We start from the raw sequence: 14,623 nt of genomic DNA, 5'->3' as shown, positions 1-14,623 counted from the left end.
GCTGACTCCGCTCATGAGAAGGCTGATTGCCTCAATTCTGTGTTTACTTCAAAATTTTGTCCCCTAACCCATCTCTGTGTCCCCATCTTTCCCAGTCATATCCAACTGCTCCAGGACTATGTTTTTTGCACCTGAGAAGGTAGAGAAGGTTCTTTCAACCCTCAACTCTGACTCTGCTAATGGACTAGATGGCATCAGCTCACATGTCCTAAAATTCTGCTTTACTGCTCTTGCACATTCCCTCTCTGCCATTTTCACCCTGTCATTTGCACCAAGTTATCTTCCATCTGCTTGGAAATCAGGTAACATCATGGCACTACATAAAAAAGGTGTAAAAACTGATCCTCTGAACAACAGACCAATTAGCTTACTTCCAATCAGCAAGGTCATGGAATCCATCATTGCAGTTGACATAAAATCACTCCTCTTCTCCAACAGCCTCATCTCAGATCATCAATTTGGATTCAGACCGGGTCACTCCACCTTGGACATGTTGCTTCTACTCAACCAATAATGGATGGAGGCTCTCAATATCAGACATGAGATCAAGGCCGTCTCTCTGGACATATCTTCAGCTTTCGATTGTCTCGCATCCCGTTTTAATCTCCACACTGTCTACCTATGGAATCCAAGGCCAACTCCCCTCTTGGAGTACTGACGTCCTCCACTCTCGTAGCAAACACGTAGCTCTCAACGGAACCATTTCTTCTCCTCTCCCTGTCAAGACTGGAGTGCCCAAAGGCTGTGTTCTAGGTCCATCCCATTCCTAATTTTCATCAGTGATCTCACCGACTCTGGAAAATCCCCTTTATCACTTCGCTGATGACCACCCTCTGCTGTGACATCTCTCATCCTTCTGACAGACAGGTAGCAGCCTCTTCCCTTCCCTGACTTGAACAAAATCACAAACTGGTCAAACACTTGGAATATATCTATTAACCCTGAGAAATCCCACACACTCTCACTTTTTCTCCAAAAGGACCGTACTGCAAACCCTCCCATCTACTTTACATCCCATCTAGACACTCATACTCTTGGGTCTTACTCTCAGCCACAATCTTTCTTGGGCAAGCCACTTTTCAAAGTTGGCCTCCAAAGCCAAACAAACATCAACTGGGCATTCGCAGTCATGCAAAGCCCTTCCTTGGCACACCTGAGCTCCTATCCACCTACAAGGCTTTTATCTGCAGCTTTGTGGAGTACTGCTGTCCCCTCTGGGCTGGCACCCCTGCCTCACACCTTGCTCAGCTTGATGTTGTGGAAACCAAGGTCTTAAACATTGCTGGAATCTCCCACAATGAAGCTGAATCTAAGGGCCCATCCCTTTGGCATTGCAAACAGGTTGGTGGTCTCTGTCTTCTCACACCTCCTTTCTGGTCTGGCACCTAAATCCAGGATCACTGCTCACCTCCACTCTCTTGTTTCTCTTCTTTTTTCCTGCCTGTGGAACCAACTTCTACATTCTCTTCGATTTCTTTCTTTCCTCTAAATCTTCAAAAGAGCTTTTCATCACTATCTGAAATCATCCCCCATCCAAAACCTTGATCTTTTCTTGACCCGTTAAACCACCTCCCACCCCTGCCAAACCTTTGCTTCTGTATCCACCTTGTCCACCCCTTGCATTCTCCCCTACCCATCATGGTTACCTGCATCCCTTGTTTGTCCATCTCCATCTATTTTCTACCCCTGCCCTGATGTTGGCATTTCCCCCTTCTCCTACTATTCCTTTTGTTATGTTATGTCCTGATCCATTCTGTGTTCTCGCTCATCCACAAGCCTTGACTTTGTCTACAAAAAAATTGCTGGTTTTACTCTCGGGGAATTATTCTGTCCATAAGGATGGTTCGTGCGTCATTAATGTAACAGATTGTAAATCCTCCTGTAGCCACACCTTGTCATTTGAAATACAGCATCTTATCCATGTTGCTTTAATTGTTGTGAAGAGAGTCAGGAGAGGAGTATGATTTTTGCAATCCAATTAGCCCGCTTATTTGTTATAGGAAGACGTGATGCTAACCTGAGCCACATCATCCTGATAATGCCGAGCTGTGCCGAGCACAGGTGTGCATAAACAGATTCAACTTTGACCAAATAGTTTGTGCAACAAAAGTCTTCTTTGAATAAAATGTCAAAAAAACAACATTTAACCTTGACAAAAATGTCAGGTAGGTCAGAAATGTATTTTTTCTTCAACAGAAGTAACTTAGTATTCAGTGTCAGTGCAAACACTGTAGAGTGCTCATTAAGTGGTTTAAGCACTCCAACGAAAAGGTTGATAAGAAACGGCTGGCTCGCTTGAAAAGTGATTAGCACTCACCGAACCGTCATAATAAACATACACCTCCCAGATTTCGGAGACGCTCAAAATGTCAAATTTGTCCGAATTGGACAAATGAACACTTTTTTGTAGGAGTCGGAACTGCTTGTAAGTTCAATTCTGGAGGTTAAAATTTGTAATTCTGCTTAGTTTAAGAGATTCTCGAGGTTATGGCATGTGCAAAAATGAAATAACGCCACAAATGCTGGTGTCTCTGGGAATTTATAAGCACTGCAATTTACCCAGTGATTTGTAGCTGTGATGAACAAACATTCGATAAAATGAGTTTGGAAAGTGAAAACAACAACTTTATTGCGAATAAATCGTTGCGGCCTGTTCCAAGTCGAGCATGGTTGAGCAGGCCAAAAACCATGGCAGCTTCAGACCACAGAGAAGTTACTTAAGATACGCCTTAAGACCACAAAGAGCGAGGTGGCTGAGGAAGCATCTGATAAAGGATACAATTAAATAAGGCCGTTAATTATCTTCAAAAAGGGGTGTTTTAATTTACCCAAACACCAAATTTTCACTCTTGCACTTCCTTGGAGTTATGGAGGAGACGCACTGACACACACTAACATTTATTAGTATAGACTATAGATGTATATGCTGTTATCCATAATCCATTTGCAGTAACTGCATTTATTTTTTCTTATTTGCAGACCGTTGGCCAGGGAAAGACTTTGTTACTGCAAGCCAAGGTGAACATTCTTTTAATGAGAGCCTTAATTGCAAGGTTGTGATATATTTCTTCTTAACCTTTAATAAACTCGGAACTGTACCAATAATGGAAGATGTGACCAATATCCTTAACCTCTTGGCCACAAATGTTTGCAACTGGGAATATATATAGATCAATGGAAACTTATTTGCTAGTTTGGAACAGTGCTCACAATATCATGCCATTAACACTTCCCGGCAGGTGTGAAGGAGTGGTAAGAGACGGGGCAATGGTGTTGAGCGAGCATCAAATGAAAATATGCAATTTGGTGTCTGTCTGACCATGATGCATTCAGTCGTTACTTATCCAATCTCAACCAAACTTGCCATACCAGAGGTTCTAAGGATCACATGACAGAAGTTGGCATGACTTAACCTGCCTCCCTCTCCAAAGAAGATTTCTGCCTTGAATGAACTCCGTGTTAAGGTGTATAAACAGCTCAGCGTAGCATTTCGTGGGCCGCATTACCTACTGGAAGTAAAAATTATTATAACCACAAACTATTCTGTTGATTCTTTTCAACGTATAATTACCTTTTTAAACAGTTGCTACTGAAAGAAATTTGTAGCAAACCAGGGGTGTTTTCCATTACCAAGGAGCTTGCTATCGCTTGCCAAGCCAACCATTCCTTAGCAACCGTTTCAATGGAGTCCTTGCATGAGTGCTTACGCCACCTGGTGAGCGCTCTACAAGCCGAATGGTAATGGAACACACCCCTGATGTCCTTGAGGCATTCTATGCTGATTGTGTTCCCCACAGATTAAGGGATCTGAGCCATATCAACTTGCTTGGTCTCTAGGTAAGGAACTCAAATGAGTCTTTTTTTCATGAATGATGTATCCCATTGTCTGTCCAATTTTTCTAGCCATAATATTTTGTTTATAACTTATATCTTGGGGCCTCACATGTCATTTCTCCCAGCCACGGCTTCAAATGTGACATGCGATATTGCCTCGACACCCTTTTGGCCCAATTGTGACCTTTATTCAACGCAGAACCACATTTGTATGCACACTCGCCCCGAAGCTGTCCAACCTGGGTTTGAATGTCGACCCAAATATAAACTGTCATCCCGTTGTTTCATAGGCAGGGTGATTGATCAATGTGTGTGCAATCCCTTGGATGGACATTAAACTGGCATAAGTTGGTGGATGTTAAAGATACCACGATGTCCTTCGCAAAGAGTAGGCGAGCTATCACCGGCACCCTTAATTCCAAATTCCTGCTCTAAACTTAGTCGAATGTGAGGCCTGGCCAACTGCTTTGTGAAAAATTTGGGCCAAGCTTCTCATGGCCAACCCTACAAGAATGTGGGAATAATTGTAGCTGCTAAATAATAATAATAATAATAATAATAATAATAATAATAATAATAATAATAATAAGATCAACCCACTGCCATCTGCCCTCTCCTCGCTCCCTTCGGGAAGTGGGAATTTCGAGTTGGGCAAAATCAGCCAAATTGGTTTGTGCTCGTTACCTCACGCATGCGAAGCGAAAAGCGGGATTAAAGCAATTGGTTCACTTTGTGTTTAAAAACGTCATTTTATGATCGAAGAACTTAAATTTCAATTCAATGTTATATTTTGAACACAAATCGGAAAACGAACCTGTAGTTCAACAGTACTCTAGCTCTGAATTTGGCAAATTATAAGGAATTTCATCCCGATTGCACTGCACAGAGTCATGAGATTATGTTTCTTCTCTGTCTGCCTGTCTGGCAGTCATACAGAATTGAAAATCTTTCCAAACAGGAAACTTACTACTTTTAGTGACATTGTGATTGTCTCCACCGTCCGTCCGTCCGTCCGTCTGTCTTACCCTGTAACTCCTCCTACACCATTTGAAATAGGAACTTGAAACTTTGGGACATAGTAGATATATGTATGGGGAAGTGCACAACACTGTCGGATTTTTGATATGACCCCTAGGGGCCGGGCAAGAGGGGTTGGGGTCATGGGGGTCGATTAAACAACAAAAAAATTGTCTTATAGCTTTTTTTCAAAGTGTATTTACCATTGTACATGGTAAATTCTTTTATAAAGAACTTACTTATGTGGCCCCCATGAGTGACAAACAGTCACAAGTTTTACTGTATTTATCTAAATGATTATGAATAATTATAATTAATATTATACACAGTTCATTCCTATGATTAAATTGATGCACAGTTCTATATTGCTGGACAGTGTTAAATTAATGTTTCGTGAAATGTTGACATGCTTGCAATGACTTCTGATTTAGTAAACATAGTAAGTCTGGTCATAAAGCGCATCAAATAGAAAAGAACAGTCAATCCATTTCGCAAGATAAAATTTCACCTAGCGTTAATGGGACAAAGCAGTGCGTGTGGGAAAATGCGATGGTGTGCCATCGACAACGTAGTTCGTTTAAATTGAATTGTATACAATACTTGAACACTAGGCCACAAATCACGTTATTGGCATTTCCAAAAATCCATTGTAGCAGGACTTGGAGAAAATATTATGCCATTTTATGTCATCTCGCTCAATCAAATTTGGTGCTTCCCATGTCCCCTCCCCCCCCCCCCCAAGACTGCGTGGGGTAAGGTGTTCATGAACTCTCGGTACCTTAAGTCTTAAACTCTTCATTGTGCTGGTAGGCCACTTCAGCTAATTGGCAATATTGATGCTTGTGAGTCACCCCAGCTAATTAGTAATTTAGAACCTTTGTTGGAGGGAAATGCCCCACTGCCTGGGCTTACCATCCTGGAAAATATTCACAAGTCCAAGACTAATTTCCCACGTATCCCTCCTCACTTCACTCGTGCTTTCATCAAAGCACCAGTCTACCTAAAGATGGCACTCTGGAACCAATTTGGGTTCGCTGGAGAAGACTTATCCTGAGTATTTATTGGACTGATTTGTATACCAAAAGTCTTGGCACTTAAAACATGCTCGGTTTCGAGCATGTTTGTTTATCGCTACAGATCCTACAACATTGTCACAATATTTCAACTCTCATTGCATGGTGAGATTTTAAACATCAGGGAGGATTCTCAACTGAATGCTTTAAAAGTGGGGGCGGGGGGGACTTCTTTCAATACCATATCCTTACACACTAACAGGTGCTACATTTTTTACCCTCATCAGAGGAGAGGGTCCGTTTTGGGTCCATTTGCATTTGCATTTGGTTCTGTTTGTTTGTCTGTCCGCACAGAACTTTCGTGTTTTTCTCCATAATCGCTTGTCGGATCGAGACAAATTTTTCACCATTGTTGCGATTACTCATGTGGAATGTATTCTTGTGGTTTCCCACCTGCTCGGTGTACGGGCGACCGCTTCTAGCCAATGGCGGCCGCTCTCGCCCACTGAACGGGCAAACCTAGTCCCAGCTTTCGGAACAACGCCGAAATCCAGCCACGCGTGTGTCACACCGAAAATCAGCCAGCTATTCTGTCTACACGCGACAGGGTCCAATCGCCGAATTGTCGATTTACCTAATTATGCGCGCAGACAGAAATGCCGGGGATTTACACCTCGACGGGACCTGCTTGGAAACGAGCCGCGAAGCAGCTCGCTCCGTTTGCGATTTGCCGAGCAGTGCATATCGCCAAGCCCCGCCGGATCCGATTCTTTTATCGGTTATTAAGAATGAACTATATTCTGAACTCGATTATGGCAGTTCAATTTAGGGAAGAGGACGCAACAAGCAGGTGAGCATTCACACAAGGACATTTATTACACACACGACACATATGCAGTCATGCAGTCATGTATGCAATCAGGTACGTATGTAATCAAAGCAATTAATGCAATGGGGGTAAGGGACAGGACACGAGCAAGAGAAAGAACTACAACCGTTCTATTTATTATGTACACTTATGACAATTCTACTTAAGGACATGGCACCATGACATTCATACAAAGAAAAACCCCAGGAAAGGAAATGGCAAGAACTGGGCCTCGTGGGCGTTTAATATCCACGGAGCTGTGGAGACCGCAAGAGCTCCGAGAGGCCGGGCTGGTTACCTGCCACCTTCGTGGCGACTCGCTGGGCGCTCCTCGACGTCCCGTCCACACGGTAGCTGGCGTGACCGCGGCTCGGCCCAGGCCTCATCGTGCGGCCTGGTCGATCGGGCCTAGTCGACAACGCCTCAGAGGAAGGAACAGGCCTTTGCTCTTTCAGAGTTGATGCTCTCTTAAGAGCCCGCCCGTTCCTCAGCGTCGTTCGGATTGTCCCGGGGCCCGATCACCTTGGACTGTTTGCCGCTGGTTGGCGACTCCTCTCCGGCTGCGCTCCAGCGACCCACAGTTCGGCACAGCACGGCAGGCTGCGCTCCAGGCTCCCCCGACTGCCCTCCACTGGACTCAAACCCCGGCTCCAAGCTCCAGGCTTCCACTCTCTGCAGCTCCCTGACAGACTCCGAACCCCGACAGACTGCTTGCTTGGCATTCAGCGTGCCTTTGTATGGGGTCCGTGAGTGAGGTCTGATCTTTCACCTCTCGCTGGCTCCGCCCCTTTTGATCCGATTTCGACGTGAAGCTCGGAGAGAGCGGACGTGCTCGGAATCATCAGCTCCCGCGGACGTTGCAGAGATCATCGGCCCTCGCCCAAACTAGGGAGTCCCCGCGTACGGTGGCAGAGATGTTGTTGGTAACAAGATGGCGGCGTTCATGAAGATGAAGGTGAGGCGATGTTTGTTGTGGCGTAGGTGGTGAGGAGATGTCGTGGTTGTTGTTGTGGAGATGGTTGATGAGAGCGATGTTTTCGTTGTGGAGAGGTTTGATGAGATGCTGTTGAGGAGATGGCGAGGAGATGTCGTGGTTGGCATTGTGGAGATGTGGTTTTTCCAAAATAACGACAGCAAAAGAATAACGGCTGACTCAAAGATCACAGCCCGGTTACACGAATATATCCCTTTAAACATCAGTGGGGAAATGTAATCTGAACACACACTTATCGACATAACTGATCTCTATGATACCTGAATGGTGTTCTGTGAATTTCCACAACTGTAACACTACCCCCTCCCGTTTTTACGGACTTTGACCCGAGTCGTCAAATTTTCGGGTGCTTTCATGTGTAAGTTCTCCCCTAGTATGATTTACCTTCGGATCCCTGAGTGCGACATTTGGTGTATTCGTGTCCCAAAAGTAAATAACCTACGGGCTGAGTAACTAACTAAACAAACTCACTCATGCAGACGACTTAACTATATCGCCGGTGCTACGACAAACATGCAGGGGGAGCAACTCATTTTCAATTTACCTTAACCTTAACTTATAAATTTACACTAACCATGGCACAGGACTGATGGACTCTGTGGGAAAAAGGCACGTAGCAATGTCAGTATTTTGAGGGTGAGCACCCCCGCAGCTGAAGGTCGGATGTCTTCAGGGCCTGTTCAAAAGGCCCCGTTGTCTGTCACAAAACCTTTTCATGTCTTCAGCTGCTGAAGGCAACTCACCCCAACCCGGCGGCTATGCGCCATCCCACAGGCCATTTTTGAAGCAGGGAGCCAGGCTGCCCAAATGTAGTCTCTGGCTCATGAAACAAATGCAGGTTTTGTCCAGGGAATGTGGCTGGCTGCCCAATGCAGTCTTAGGCCTCCCCCTTGAAATGAGCGCAGTGAACACAAAGCGGTGCAAGGGCTGCACCAATGCAGTCCCCGTGTGTGGCTGCCTGCAGGGCAGTCCCTGCAGAACACTGGATGGGCACTGACTCAAACAACACAAGAAAATGAATGGAGCACGGGCTGCTCAATGCAGTCCCGTGGTGCGGCTGCCTACAGGGCAGTCCCTGCAGCTCGCGCGATGATCCTGGCGCTGATGGATGGAATGGAGAAAATGCAAACGCAAGGGCGAGCAGGCATGGGGTCAAGGCAGAGGCAGGCAGACAAGGCATGGCAAAGCAAGGCCGGCACAGGCCGCTGTAGCAAAACACATGCCGGCAGGTGAAGCTGGCCGGCCTCTGGTCTCGTTCAATGAGGTTCATGGAGGGAGTGTGCGGTGGTGTTGGCCGTCTGAAGGCGGGCTCGGACCTACCCTACTGTCTCCCTCCCAACCTATCGCCTTTGCCAGTCTCTGTCCATACCCACTCCCTTAATTTGCAAAAAAATTTAGCCCCATCTTAATTTTATTTACTATTTTTTTTTCTTCTATAACTCGTCTCCCTAACCCCCTTTATTGTCTCTCTCCGGCTAGCCTACCATGTCTCCGAGCCTACTACCAACCCCTATGTTCCCTTCCTGGAGGGGAATAAGGGAGAGCTAGTGTCCTGTGTCGAGGCCCCATGAAGCCTCAGAATGGCCTCCTCAGATCTCAGCGATCAAACGCAAAGTGGGTCCAGCGGCCCACAACGAGAGCGAAGGGATGGATGGTGCAGAGGGGTACACTTTCCAATCTACCCTAATATTTATTACTTCTTAACTACCCCGGGGCTTTCCAAAAGCGCCTGTCGCTTAAACTATTGGTTCTACCAACCAAGATTCCCGTCACCTGTGTTGGTGTCCTTTCAAATTTTGGGCCATGCCCTCCAATTTTCGTCTCGTGCCCTTGCAAGGTCTCGTGGCTGGGACACGCGGCTCCCTTGGCAGGAACTACCCTCTGCCGATTCTCCAACGATGGCACCCCCGGGCCCTGCGTCTCTGAGCCTACCAGCTCCCTAAAACCTGGGGAGTGCTCTCCCTGCTCACGTGGCAGGCTGGCGCCACGGGCCCCTTCCCCGGGTGCCCGTGCCCACGACACTGCCCACGTGGCTATTGGCGCCACGGGCCCCGCATCATGCGGGCCCACCCATGCCCATTACACTATCCCGGCCCCTCTTGGACCCTTGGCCTACCATGGCCGACTAGCCCGGTGCCCGGGGTACCCACTAAGCGATGCGTTACCATTCACAGCCACACTACCAGCCCGTCAACAGGGCTCCTGCACCCCTCCAAACGGGTTTCGAGCCTACGTTCCCATCAACAGCAAAACGACCTCCATTGTGTCAATTTGACTAAACCAATAACTCACATTACACTGACCCCGGGGTCCCTTGGGTGGGAATCACTCCTCCCCCCAATCACTCATCGCACCATGCATACCACATTCGCACCATGCACTCAGGCCCGCTGGCCCTCACTCACTCATCATGTTTCAATCCATTTCTCACCTCTCATCGCTGAACACTGCCATTCCTCTATCTAAATCCCATAACTACCTCGTGCTCCCTAGTCATCCCTTGTACTACAGCACATCCTTTTAACTCTATGTAGCTAAGCTACGTCCCCTCTACACACTCAAAGTCTGTCCTTATCTTCCAAATATCATTTCCCATGTCCCATCCTAAATCTAAACTGCAATCCCTCGAACTAATCCATTCCACGGGCCCCATGAGGACTTGTCCCTGCCCCATGAAGCCGGTCTAACTAAACTAACCCTTCCCCCTAACTAGTTATCTTCCTGTGCCCAAGCAAGGGGATCCTCCACCCCTTGCCTGGGAATCGTGTCTACTCGAAACGGGGGGGGGGGCTTGCTTTTTTTTTTCCCTGTGCACCAGCGCGGCAACTCGCAACCAGCGCTCTTTTTGTGTGACGTCATGGCAGCTGCTCGCGTTTCGCGCACCTCGTCCCTTCTCGGACGGCAACATCCGGCAGGGATTCCCCTCCTGCCGGATTCCAACCATGCAGCCACGATGTCACCCTGCGCATCCCAAGCAAGCCTCGCGTTTTGAGGGGTTCCCCACGTGAGCACATGTGCTCTGCTCGTCGGAGTTTTACAAACACGCTCGCGTGGAGAACCCATCCGTTCCAAATTCATTTATCCAGCCGAGCTTCTGTCCGTCCGCGGGATCGGCTAACATCCATTGCGTGCATTTCCGAACCGGATTTCACTCGCGCAGGCGCGCACGCGGCGGCCTCGTTCGTAGTACAGCACGGACCCCGCGCGAGCTGCTGTGCAAACCCAGCACGGTCACAAAAACAGCTACGGCCGCGACTCGGCCTTTGTCCTTCGTCTGGTGCCGTCCTTGTCGCCATTCAACACAAGCACTCCCGCGTGCCATGACGCTCACACACCTCGCCATGACACTCGGACATGTGGTTGCGTGTTCCCGCATGCCGACCGTCATCTCCCTTGCATACAGTGCTCTCACACATACGGTTTCACTCACGCATCCCATTTCACTCATACATGCCATTTCACTCATACATTTCGAAATCACACACGCTGTTTCCCTCACACACGCTGTTCCCTCCACACTCGGTGTTTCCCTTACACACACCTTTTCACTCACACACGCCATTTCACTCGCACACTGTTTCTTCCACACACGCGGTTTCTTTCACACAACGCCTTCCACCCACGCTATGCGCACGTTTCAGCACACATTTCGCCACACTCGTAAACACCCATTTCGAAACCACGCTGGGAATTTGCTCAACCACAAGGGGTCCCGGGGCCTCCATACCCCCCAAGCTTCGCGTGTACCCGTCTACAGCACTCGCCCCTCCTAACTCGCTCGGCACGACCGGACCCACCTGGTCGTGATCCGCTTCAATGGGGAATATTCCCTCCCCTCGTTCCTGAAGAAGGCTATCCTGCTGCTTGGACCGGGTCACGGGACATTCCCCAAGCTCTCCCTCATTGTCCTCCACTACCTCCATGTGTATGTGTTCGTCTTCAGTTTCTTTTAATTCACCCTCTATCTCCCGTGTCTCTGTTATTTATTTTAATTCCTGCGTCTCCCTTTGTGTCACCTCTACCTCCTTTATTATCTTTCTCGTCTCCACGTGTCCCTTACACGTCTCAGTAACCCCATTTAATTTTTCCCTCTCTGCCACCGTCACTCTCTCTCTGCCGTTACGAGTCTCGTCCAATACGTCTCCCGAATTATTGTGTCGGCGTCTCTCGTCATGACCTCCCTCGTTTCCATCGCGGGCCGCACAGCCGTTGCACTCCCAGCTTGTTCGCTCCAACACGTGGCGCCGCCATTTTGTGCTCCGTTGTCAGTTTCGTCGCACGCAATCGCCCTTTTATGCCCGCCTGCAGGCCTCGCCCCACGCGCTGCATCTCACCCCGCATTGTTTGCATATTTTTATCCATGTTGTTTCCCATTTGTTGCATGTCCTCACTCATTGCTTGCATAATCTGCATTAACATTTCCCCCACTCGGCTGAATTCAGCCAACCCTGACGAAGCCGAATCGCCTCGATTGGTCGCGGCTTCGACGGGGGGGGGGAGGGGGGGTGTCATACACCGCGGCCTCCGCCACTGCGCCCATTTCGGACTCTACATTTATTTGTAGGGGGTGTTCAACCTGCATAGGAATTTCCTGCACGGGGTTTTCGTCCTGAGCCATAGATTCTACTATTTCTAAATCTATATCTAATACCCCCTGCTCCCGCTCGCCTTCAACTGCCATCTTGCGTATCGGAATAATTTATACGCTCGCCATTTGGGGGAATGGAGGGTCGCTCTACACACCCTTGGTCCGATTCCCGTTAATTGAGTTTGGAGACGGAAGAGTTTGTATCCCGCTCGCTGACACCAGTGTTGTGGTTTCCCATCCGCTCGGCGTACGGGCGACCGCTTCTAGCCAACGGCGGCCACTCTCACCCACCGAATGGGCAAACCTAGTCGCAGCTTTCGGAACAACGCCGAAATCCAGCCACGGGTGTGTTTTTAATCACACTGAAAATCAGCCAGCTATTCTGTCCGCGCGCGACAGGGTCCGATCGCCGAATTGTCGATTTACCTAATTATACGCGCAGACAGAAATGCCGGGGATTTACACCTCGATGGAACCTGCTTGGAAACGAGCCGCTAAGCAGCTCGCTCCGTTTGTGATTTGCCGAGCGGTGTATATCGCCAGCCCCGCCGGATCCGATTGTTTTATCGGTTATTAAGAACGAACTATATTCCGAACTCAATTATGGCAGTTCAATTTAGGGAAGAGGACGCAACGATCAGGTGAGCATTCACACAAGGACATTTATTACACACACGACACATATGCAGTCCAGTGTGACCACTCCTCATTTTCATAAATGCCAAGGTGAGCCAATGAAAAAAAGCCAAGAATTCACAAGGTTTCGGAAAAGCGATGATGATAGAAAACCTATACGCCAAGAAAATCTCAAGAAAACCAAGACGCCAAAGTGAACAACGAATAGCCAAGATCTTGTGAAAAAAGCCAAGGAGTGGTCACACTGATGCAGTCATGCAGTAATGTATGCAATCAGGTATGTATGTAATCAAAGCAATTAATGCAATGGGGGTAAGGGACAGGACACGAGCAAGAGAAAGAGCTACAACCGTTCTATTTATTATGTACACTTATCACAATTCTACTTAAGGACATGGCGCCACGACATTCATACAAAGAAAAACCCCAGGAAAGGAAAGGGCAAGAACTGGGACTTGTGGGCCTTTAATATCCACGGGGCTGTGGAGACCGCAAGAGCTCTGAGAGGCCGGGCTGGTTACCTGCCACCTTCGTGGCGACTCGCTGGGCGCTCCTCGACGTCCCGTCCACACGGCAGCTGGTGTGACCGCGGCTCGGCCCAGGCCTCGTCGTGTGGCCCAGTCGATCGGGCCTAGTTGACAACGCCTCAGAGGAACGAACGGGCCTTTGCTCTTTCAGAGTTGATGCTCTCTTAAGAGCCCGCCCGTTCCTCAGCGTCGTACGGACTGTCCCGGGGCCCGATCACATCGGACCGTTTGCCGCTGGTTGGCGACTCCTCTCCGGCTGCGCTCCAGCGACCCACAGTTCGGCACGGCATGGCAGGCTGCGCTCCAGGCTACCCCGACTGCCCTCCACTGGACTCGAACCCCGGCTCCAAGCTCTAGGCTTCCGCTCTCTGCAGCTCCCTGACAGACTCCGAACCCCGACAGACTGCTTGCTTGGCGTTCAGCGTACCTTTATATGGGGTCCGTGAGTGAGGTCTGATCTTTCACCTCTCGCTGGCTCCACCCCTTTTAATCTTTTGATCCGATTTCGACGTGAAGCTCGGAGAGAACAGACGTGGTAGAAATCATCAGCTCCCGCGGACGTTGCAGAGATCATCGGCCCTCGCCCCAACTAGCGAATCCCTGCGTCTGGTGGCAGAGATGTTGTTCGTTCAGGAAGCTGTTGCCGGAAACAAGATGGCGGCGTTCGTGAAGATGAAGGTGAGGCGATGTTTGTTGTGGCGTAGGTGGTGAGGAGATGTCGTGGTTGTCGTTGTGGAGATGGTTGATGAGAGCGATGTTTTCGTTGTGGAGAGGTTTGATGAGATGCTGTTGAGGAGATGGCGAGGAGATGTTGTGGTTGGTGTTGTGGAGATGTGGTTGTTCCAAAATAACGATAGCAAAAGAATAACGGCTGACTCAAAGATCACAGCCCGGTTACATGAATAAATCCCTTTAAACATCGGTGGGGAAATTTAATCTGAACACACACTTATCGACATAACTGATCTCTGGGATACCTGAATGGTGTTCTGTGAATTTGCACAACCGTAACAGTATTAATGATAATTCTGACGTCATCAGTCACTTGGTGTGCAGCCATATTGGGAAAACGAAAAAACTTTGGACCTCTGCATCTCTGAAACCACACCAAGGACAAAAAATTGAAACTTGGCACTTGGCAAGTTC

General features: G+C 48.4%; 1 protein-coding gene across 3 annotated transcripts in view; it reads left to right on the top strand.

Annotated features, from left to right (window-relative positions):
* Nucleotides 1-14,623, top strand: part of TTC39C (tetratricopeptide repeat domain 39C) — a 104,725-nt gene that overhangs the window by 81,987 nt on the left and 8,115 nt on the right. Inside the window, exons 13-14 of one of the 3 annotated variants that reach the window (XM_085875869.1) lie at nt 2,980-3,018; nt 3,798-3,837. In XM_085875869.1, the coding sequence (XP_085731995.1) occupies nt 2,980-3,018; nt 3,798-3,837 (79 nt within the window). The other 2 variants (XM_085875879.1, XM_085875858.1) reach the window with 2 other exon arrangements.

Source organism: Eptatretus burgeri, chromosome 1, assembly GCF_056783735.1.
Source record: "Eptatretus burgeri isolate ZD-2024b chromosome 1, Ebu_testis_v1, whole genome shotgun sequence".
Lineage (NCBI taxonomy): Eukaryota > Metazoa > Chordata > Myxini > Myxiniformes > Myxinidae > Eptatretus > Eptatretus burgeri.
The sequence above is the reverse complement of the archived record's forward strand: the minus strand, read 5'-3'. Positions and strand labels throughout refer to the sequence as shown.